The sequence below is a fragment of the Echiichthys vipera genome, assembly GCF_963691815.1.
Source record: "Echiichthys vipera genome assembly, chromosome: 16".
NCBI classification, from domain to species: domain Eukaryota; kingdom Metazoa; phylum Chordata; class Actinopteri; order Perciformes; family Trachinidae; genus Echiichthys; species Echiichthys vipera.
Window position 1 is genome coordinate 4,275,467 of NC_139841.1, and position 10,161 is coordinate 4,285,627.

The 10,161-nt window shown below is 41.2% G+C and overlaps 1 protein-coding gene across 1 annotated transcript in view; it reads left to right on the forward strand.

Annotated features, from left to right (window-relative positions):
- Positions 1 to 8,341, forward strand: part of ythdc2 (YTH domain containing 2) — a 43,319-nt gene extending 34,978 nt beyond the window's left edge. Inside the window, exons 27-31 of the mRNA XM_083929455.1 lie at positions 252 to 403; positions 1,245 to 1,419; positions 3,514 to 3,720; positions 3,851 to 4,033; positions 7,567 to 8,341. Coding sequence (XP_083785581.1) covers positions 252 to 403; positions 1,245 to 1,419; positions 3,514 to 3,720; positions 3,851 to 4,033; positions 7,567 to 7,638 — 789 coding nt within the window. The 3' untranslated portion in view covers positions 7,639 to 8,341. The remainder of the gene's footprint in view (positions 1 to 251; positions 404 to 1,244; positions 1,420 to 3,513; positions 3,721 to 3,850; positions 4,034 to 7,566) is intronic.
- Positions 8,342 to 10,161: the final 1,820 nt, after the last annotated feature.

The following is a 10,161-nucleotide window of genomic DNA, read 5'->3' on the forward strand; positions in this document are numbered from 1 at the left end:
GGAGGGATCATGTTTTGACTTGAAATGGAAATGTATGTTTTATGCATATGTTCCCAGTCTTTCACTGCTGTGGTTTGTGCCATCCATTAGCTTAACTTTGCACAACAGTTCCATGATGCTACATTTACATTTGATAATGTGCATTCTTTATTTATTAGCACCTTATATATGTGGTTTTGGTGGCAGCATATCAGACTATATCTTTAATTTACTGATCTGTGGATGTAATGCCTCAAACTGATCTCCCACAGGTGCTTACGGCAGAGGAGCAGGAAGCAGGCCTGCAGCAGCCCACAGGGATTGGCCAGAGGCCTCGGCCCATGACATCAGAAGATGGGCCCCATTCTTCTGTGAAGAACTCCAAGAGCAGCCCTCAACTACCCACAAACACCACCAATGACAGGTACCAAGTAGTCTCAAAACACTGACGTTGCAGTGTTATGTATTGTGTTGCTTAAAGACAAGATAGTGTCTGTCCTGTCTGGCAGTGCTGTAAGGATCCATCTTTATGATGTTTAACAGTTTGTGCAGTGTACTTTTCTCCACAGCCAGCTCTAGGGCTCTTTTGCCATACATATGTGGGACTAAAGGCATTTGCTTTTCAATCAATCAATTTAAATTCTAAATAGAAAATCGATCGAAATAAGCTTTCAATCAGTTATCCGTTTGTGCATTTACATGCACATCAGTAAGCAGGGTATTGAGAATAGCTGGGTTAATGCAGTTCGCCCCATGTACATGATTGGGGAAGAATGGGAACAATGACCGGAGTAACTCTTCCTCCGGTACAGATTGTGGCGCTCTGCCAAGGTAAAACAGCTTTACTTTCTTGTAGTCTCTCCCTCTCCTGTCTCACTCACTCAGTCAGTCACTGACTCAGAATGCACAGATTTGTTTGGTCCGGAAAATGATCTCTAGAAAGGAGTAAGAACCCTGACATGTGTCTGTACTCTTACTCCTATCCACCACAGCCGATGTGCTCAAATGATTTTCTCAAGGACGTTTGTCAGAGTGTTGAGTTTCATTGACTGCTCAGAAAACTGCACAGCGGCACTTGGAATTAATCAATGCCGAACAGAAAACGGACTGTCTTGCCACAGTATTGTAAAAACATACTTAAAATACTCTGCAGTTGAGGTTGATAAAGATCCATGCTGGTGTTTGTGGATATAAGATAATCAGTCATGTCATATTTTCATGTCACTTCATACTTAAATCACTTCCTTTTTACCACTTCTCCTCAGGTCTTGTAGAATGCCAGCGACCACAAGCCTGCCACCGATGAAAGCCCACAGCAGAGATGAGGCCTCACTGCCAATAAATCAGCTCTCTGATGATCCTCACTCCTCCAGTAATTCTTCCTGCTCTGTGACCTTGGACAGTCCCTCTGCCAGCCCCTGTCCTTCCTCCATGGCAAAGGTATTTTCAGTCTGCCCAGCATTTGTGATTCCTGACCTTTTGTTTGTAGCAAAGTGACACAATCCTAGTGAAAACTGTCACTGTCTATGTGTTCTATCAGCCCTTTCTTCTCATTGTTCTTGGTCATTTTCATGTGGGGAAAGGCGTTATCACAATGATGCACAGCAACACTTACTCAGTATCACATGAGAGGGCGTGATGTTGTACTGAATATCATCACAGCTGTTTTTGGTAGTAGGCACGACGCTGCAGGCCATGCTCAGCCATGCATGCTGATATACACTACAACATATTATTTTGAGAAGCGCTATATGAATAAAATGTATCATTTTTCATACAACAGTTCTACAATGTGCCATTTATTAGTTAACAGAAATAGGTGGAAGCAGATTATCATTAGGGCCCAAGCACTTTCAGTGGCAGCCGAAAAGTTCCCTGGCACTGAAAGTGCGAGGAACCTATTGTTTTTGAAGAAATTATAATTATGTTTCTTCTTCTGCGCAATTGCATTTTTGAGAGGCTTAGGATGTATGAAGGCTCTCAGAAATAGGCACACAGTTCAGAAGTGGCGAAAAGTGAAATTCCACAGGGATTGGGCTCGTTTGTGGCCAGCAGGCTCCTTAGCGCCCCCCAAAAACGCACGCCATAGCTGGTTTCCTTTGATGTTCATGCAATTTGGTGGGCTCATTGCTCTTCTTTTGTAAGCAGATGTAAAGTATGGAGACTTAAAAAAAAAAAAAAGCCTCTCACGGCACACTCCCACTGTCCGTCCGTACCGTGCCCCGTGCTTTAGGGTACCTGTCCCCCTGCGGCTCAGGCCCGTTTGTACTCACCCTACCTTGGCCTTGGCGGAATGCTTCTTGCTGCCTATACTCAATCACGCCGTAACACATCACACGCATTGATTTGTTTACAAATCTTTCCATATACCTCAGAGTTTCTGTGCGTCTTGTCCGACTGTTTTTGAATATTTTCAACAGACAGACACACAAAACAACAGACAGAAAAACGAACAGTCCCAGAAATACAAAGCAACAATAGGATTAACATTAACTGTAATTATGTCTCTAGTATTAATATGAATGTGACTAACTAACAAGTTATGGCAGTTAATATACTAGAATGATATGAATAGTAGAAGTAATGACACGTAAGGTATTATGAACATGAGAGAGAGAAAGGAGGCAAGATGGCAGACACAAGCACAGTCTCAGTGGAGTGATGCAGTCACAGTAAGTTTTTAACACAGAAATAAACAGCAAACAAACACAGCTGTGATCAGCAGTCCGTTACTATCAGTTTACACAGTAATACATCTTACAGAAACACTATTTTAAAATGTCTGTCTGCCCGGACTACAGCTAAAACCTCTTACTTAGAATTGCTTCAGAAGGAATGAAGGTGTGTCCATCACGGGGTGGGGGAGATGAGCAGCACTTAACAGTTCTGGCTCGCTGGCACCTAATCCAGTCAGCCCTCTGAAGATGCATGCAGGCCTGTCTCTTTGTTTAAAAGAGGCAGAATGGTCTCTCTTTGTTCAAATTAGGTCACACTCACACTGTCCTTCCGTACCGTGCCCAAGCACGTTTCACAGCTAAAGTCTAGTTCGTTTGACCAGTGTGAGGGGTTTGGGAGAGGTGGGCTTTTGTAAAGCACGTTTGCACATGTACAAGCACGAGCGTGCACACGTGTAAGAGCATGAGGCCTACGGCGGTTCTGAGGTCATTTTATGTGCGCGGACATTTAAAACAATGGCCGCGAAAGGTTCACGTTGGTGTGATGCACAAAGCCAAAAACGTTCCCGTGTTTTCTGAGCTGCTTTCCATTATGTGGCCAAAAGACCGCACGCTTTTTTAATCAAAGCGACGCATCGTGATCACAACAATCAATGCGTGTGATGTATTACGCCTAGGCGCAGTACGGTTGCACTCACACTGGTCAAACGAACTAGACTTGAGCCGTGAAACGTGCTTGGGCACGGTACGGATGGACAGTGTGAGTGCGCCCTTAGTCTGTTCCATCCCAACACTATCTCATCAACAAATAACTAATAAGTGAAATACTACTGTTGTTTTCTGCCTTTGTTCCCTGCAGAGTTCAAAGCCACTGTCCCCTCAGTTAGTCCTTTCATCAGCGCGGTACTTCATCATGAAAAGCAGCAATGCCAGGAACATAGAAATTTCTCAGCAGAAAGGTATCTGGTCCACCACACCAAGCAATGAGACCAAACTCACCAAGGCCTGCCTGGAGAATAACCTCATCATCCTCATCTTCTCTGTTCAGGGCTCTGGACACTTTCAGGTAACACTTTCATTGATGGAAAAACAAATGCTGTGTAGTTTATTTTTTTTTTCTTTATCAAAGTTCAGACCATATGTCCTAGAATATTGACCCCCACTGTAAAAGTGCAATGTTTTTGTCTTTTTCACAGGGCTATGCTCGCATGACATCAATCATCAGTCAGGAGAGCTGCCAGGACTGGGGCTTCATGGGACTAGGAGGGGTATTCAGTGTAGAATGGATCCACAGGGAGAGTCTTCCCTTCCAATGCACCCAACACATCCTCAACCCATGGAACGACAACAAGAAGGTCCAGATCAGCAGGGACGGACAGGTGAGAGGATGATTCTTCTGAGTCTGCTTCCTTTTATGGAGATCGTTTCACTACGTGATACAGCAGATACACATGTAACATTACATGAATCATTTAAAGCCTTCCAGTGACATCCTGCCTCCAGAGTAGAGAATACAGTTTACACTTGATGACTGAAATGATAACACAAAATCATAAGTGAGACACATGGAAAGAGTTGTTTTTGTAAGGACATTTTTATTTCTGCATCAAAAAAGACAAACCTCACATGATAAAGCAGAAGGGAAAGCAGGAAATGTGTATCTCAATGCTAATTTTGATACTTAAAGGTTGTAAAAAAATACTGTATATTCATATGCTTATTATGGACCACAGCCTTATAATTATGAGCCTGCTAAGTGTGCAAGAAACAGGAACAGACAAGAAACATGGGAAAAAATAGGCATCAGCGAAAATGTAGTTGTTTTAGAACCAGTAACAGAAGCACCAATGGGCTCCTTCCTGTTGGATTGACTTTGGTAATCCACTTGAATGGACTTTACTATGAGAGGAGCTGGTACAGGGGCCAGTAGGTAAGTCTTTAAAACACTCTTTTAATAAACTCTGGGTTCACTAACTACGTTGTTGGTGCTTTGTTTTCTGTGTAGGGACTCTTCTCATGCTGCTGCAGAGGTTTGCTGTTATTTTCAGCAGTATTAGTGGTTAAAAAAGACGTTTGAATGCGTTCACCATACTGCCCCAAGCTAGTTACTGTTAGCTAACAGCCGGCAACTGACGGTGTTGTTAGCGACTCTCCGGGATAACTCCGTTAATCGTTCATACTTTAAATGAAAAAAAAAGTATGAAAATTGTCTCAATGGCTTATTTTGGGATCGAATTTGCCAAAAAAGACCCATGGATGATTTTACGCCAGAATTTCACTTTAATTGCGTGCGTTATGCATTATTTCTTTTGTTTCTTTTCCAAATCTTGTGTAAGCGACTGGACACGACCATTAATTGCAGTTACGACAGTTAACCTTTACCACAAAGACAGTCCGAGAGACGAAGAAGCAGCAAAGAGCAGGAACTGAACCCAGTCCTCTGTGATAAGGACTCATACTGTACATGCTTCATATATCTACAGTTATATTCAGTGCTGTGAAAATCTATGTGAACCCTGTCACTTTTTACAAAATTTGTTGCATTATAGACTTTTTAATTTAAAATCACTAAAGTTCATCTTTTTCCCCATTAATCTACACACAATACATCATAATGACAAAGCAAAATCAGAAAGTTTTGCAAATTTATTCAAGCATCTGACTTGCTATCATTTTGGGAGGGACTGTGGTATGTTTAATTCATCTGTTGCATCCAGCGGCTTGGAGCTGAGACGTGCTGCTGTTCATCTGGAGATTTAGTGGGTGACCAGCTGGTCCCCTCCAGAGCTGCTGACGCACGCAGCCACTTGATGAAAAGAGCGACGCTTCTTGTTGTTTCTTGATTTCTCTGGATCTTAAAAACTTTTACTCAGCCAGTGAGCTCGGACCGTAAATAAAATATTTGTGCGTGCACCCTGTGGTGACCTGAGGCCTGTAGCCTATTACTGAGCAGTATTTCTGGTTTGAGAGGTATTTTAAGGGTTAACCCTGTAGGTAATTAAAGGGTTAATCCTGGGGTTTCCTTCCTACAACAGTGGTTTACTTCTTGCTAGGGTAACTGAGATCATGAGAGGGGAGGGCGGAGAGAAAAGAAATTCCCCCACACGCCCCATACTGGGCTGTCTTCCTCCTCCAAGCTCAGGTCCTCTACCAGAGGCCTGGGAGCCCGAGGGTTCTGCACACTATCTGAGCTGTTCCTAGGACTGCGCTCTAATGGACCCACATCTCACATGTTGTTCCTGGAATTAGCTGGAGCCACTGTCCCAGTGGAATTTGAATTTATGAACTTATTTCAGACATGTCAAAACAAAATACAAAACTATACAAAATGAAGTTAGTTCACAAATAAGAATCAACATGTACACAGTTAACCCTGCCTAAAAAGGAGTAGGAAGAACTTTACACTTATTTAATCCTACCCCTTATTAACAATTCAGTCATTGTCTTTTTATCAATTTACTTCACTTCCTGATGCAGTGTAACTTTGTACGCTATAACCTATATCATTCATTTACTATGTGTACAATTTATGAATCTAACAATGATAAATCTCATACAATTTTATAAATAACAGTTCATATATAAAAATATAATTTATATAAAGTATTATCATTTATACATATAAACATCCATACAAACACATCTATATACACGTGTGTAGTTTGATTTGTTTTATGTCAAAGCACTTTGTAAACTGCTGTTTTTAAAGGTGCTTTACAAATAAAGTTATTATATATATGTAATCAGAAATATAAATATATAGCCATTATTTATACACCAACATACATACACATTGCTTAAGCGCCATGCTCATACCATTACACAGTTTCACACCACCAACTGAAATGCATTGACTTTCATGTGAACAGCTAGCATCTAAAAATTATATATATATATATATATATATATATATATATATATAATTTGGGTTGAAATCCAATAGGTAGCATCCAGGTTTGAATTAACTTAGAGCGTGCTCACACTATCCTTTTGGCCGCGGCCAAAACCGGTTTTTCAGCTAAAGTCTAGTACCTTTAAGTAGTGTGAGCGCACCCGCTCCGTGCTCAACTGGGGCCAGCTGGGCCGCCACGGCCCGCTTGAAAGAGGTGGGCTTTAGCGGAGCCGTTTGCACATGTACGAGCACGAGCGTGCGCACGTGTACGAGCACGAGCACGAGCCCTACGGCAGTAGCGTTATGTCCGCCTGTTCGGACATGTAAATAGAAGGACGGACCATGCACGGACATTTAACAACAACAACAATGGTGGTGAAAGGTTCACGTTGTGTTTACTGCAGATTTGGTCGGATGAAAATATTCAAAAACAGTCGACAAGACGCACAAAAACTCAGAGGTCTATGGAAAGATTTGTAAACAAAGCCACACACACGCGATCAATGCGTGTGACGTGTTACGGCTTGAAGGCGTATGGACAGCAAGAAGCATTGGCCGAGGCCCAGGCAGTGTGAGTACAAACGGGGCTGGGGCGCGGGGGGAGAGGGAGGGGGGACAAGTACCCTAAAGTCCGGGTCTCGGTCCGGGAGGATAGTGTGAGCGCGCCCTTAATCTACAGTCAGGCTAGTGAGGGTCCATCCAGGCCTGGACGGGCTCTCTTTGTTAAGAGTCTTTGTTTGAGCCCAACAATAGAAAGCGTTAGCAGCATTTCTTAATCAACCCTTCACTGAAAGGACTAATCATTTAAGCGTGAATGTGTATCTTTCTTCAGTATGCATTCTGTTTCTCCTCCTGAAACACTTTACAGAAGGGTTGGCAGGAACAGTAAGTTGAAAGGATGCTCCTTTCAAGCTGTTGAGATCACATTCAGTGTTCATTTGTTTTGTTGTACGATGATGCTTTTTGAATGTCACCGCTGTGAAATAAACTTTTTCTCATTTCTTTTTTCGCCTCATGTAGGAGCTGGAGCCCCAGGCAGGCAGCCAGCTGTTGTTACTGTGGGAGAGAAACTCTGGGACTCAAGTTCAATAAGAGGTAGCAGTGGAACATGTCTCCACACTGCGTTATGTTCTTACCTGACCTAAATGCATACATTGTATATTGTTAGGAACATGTCTTTTTTTTTTATCAGATCTATTAGATATTTCACGTTTTACTACTATTTTAGCTTAAACAGTACACGGACTGCACTACCAGTTAGGCATGATGACAGGACAGTGGAAGAAGGACTGAGTCATTTCAAAATCCAGCTCTTGTCGTCTCCTGTTTCTGTGTTTTATCTATTTAATAAGCAAGTTCTCATTCAGTTTTTATTCCGTGTATTCCAAATGGTACTCCTATTCTTTACAAACAGTATGTTCACAATAAAATGTCTGTAGCTATGTGGATGTTATAAAGAGGATTTATTTTTAAGTCTGACATGAATTAGAATGGATGAAACATGCAAGTATCATTGCTTTGGTTGAATAAACACAGAAGCTTTTTCCGTTTGTTGTTTAGATTGTTGTCATCCATTGTTTTTTATGGTAATGTTTTAAGAAAGTGGGTGCAGGGTACGCACGTCCCAAAAACTTGAATGTTTTGAGAGACATGAGTTTCTCTGCACGTCCAGAAGGAACTTCTGAGATTGCGTCTTTTGGAATAGTTGAACACGTGTTAAAGCTTCGCTCTGGTGATATTGCAGTGCATCATCAGGGACTATTTATGGGACTCACTGTAACACATTCATTTTTGCTGCAGTATGAAGGGAGGTGAAAAGTGAACTTTATCTGTTGGGTTCAAGCATCCTTATGATTGTATTAATGTGTTGACAGAAATAAACGATGCTTTCATCTTAAAACCCTGTCAGTGTGATTTCATCTGACTGATGGCTGCCAGAATCCACATGAAAGAAGACAGCGGCTGGTAAACATGTCCTTTCATTCATGCCCTGGCTTTTACCCGTCACGCTGTGCTTCACACAAACTTCTAAGACATTCCTAAGGGCTGAATCCGTATAAAAAATAATTTTAGGTGTCATTTCGGCAAAAAATCAACCCATGGTCTTTTTCGGCACTTACATACATCAAATAAGCCATCGAAACAGATTTTTTGTGTCTGTACTATTAACGGAGAAATCCTGGAGAGACTCTAACAGACTAACAGCTGTTAATAAACTCTGGGTTCACTGACTACGTTGTTGGTGCTTTGTTTTCTGTGTAGCGACTCTGCCCATGCTGTTGCAGAGGTTTGCTGTTATTTTGAGCAGGATTAGTGGCTGTTAGCGACTCTCTTAATAGTTCATAGACACAAAAAACTCTCCATGGTTTATTTGATGTATGGAAGTGCTGAAAAAGACCATGGGATGATTTTACGCCAGAATTACACTTAGAAAAAGAATTCTCTTGGAAAGATGTCATTGCAAATAAGCAGTAGATGATTGACAGTTCTTTCCCTCACTAAGACATTGAGTATTACAGTGTTACTCTACTGAATACTCTGGCTAATACTGAACTTTGTACTCACTTCATTTATCTGACGGATACAGTTATTAGTTACACTAAACACACAAACACACAAATACTAAACTGCTGTTAGAACCCCATAATCAAATGTCATTCTACGCTCTGCAATAGGTAGGCTACTTTTACTGTTTGTACTTAAATTCTATTTTATGGGAAATACTTCAGTGCTTCCATTTGGTAAACGCTTTAAAGCCAAGCTCTCTTTTTGCGTTTATGCTTTGTTTTCATTAGACAGTGATAGAGACAGACAAGTAAAACGGGAGAGAGAAGCGACGGCATGCAGCAAAGGGCCCTGTGGACACATTTTAGTTGGAGAATAGTTATTTGAGCAAGGAGCCTGAAAAATGACTCAAAACCATTTTTCGACTATCATACTAGTTTGGTTGTCAGCTATTTCATTAACAATCGATTAATCGGCTCTAATCTCTCTGGAATAGAGCCATATTGGCAGCCTACATACTGCTAGTTGTCACAGGAAATATGTGTGTAAATTCAGATTTTCATTCTTACCTACCAGACAACAGGCCGAGTCAGGTTACCTTCACCTTTCCCATGTTAAAACCTGCTAAGTCACTTTTCTGCTGTGGGACAGCTTTAATCAGTGCTCCTGTCAGTCACTCTGTGAAGAGCTAAAAAAACACATATTTAGTTGAATTTAACTTGTCTTATCTATGTGACTCTTCCTCACAGATAGGACTTGTTGTGAAACTACTCAACGTCATGTGATAGTTAATTTTATCGGCCTGCATCAAAACCAGGGGAGATGCTTGATAAATCTTCCAGGCTTCTGACCTCCCTTTCTATATTCTGTTCTTCTTTTTACCGTTCTGTTAATTAATGATTTTATGTGTTCTTGACTCTGACAATCAAAAGACATATGAAAATTGTCTTAAATATAATCCAAACATTGTAGAACATTTTGGCATTGTAGTTGACAAAGAAAAAAATGTGTATATAAGGCAACAATTTCTCCTTTCAATAAACATAACAATTTTTAAATTAGAACAACAACATAAGTAAGCTTAGGAAGAGAGTACTTCAAAATAAAATA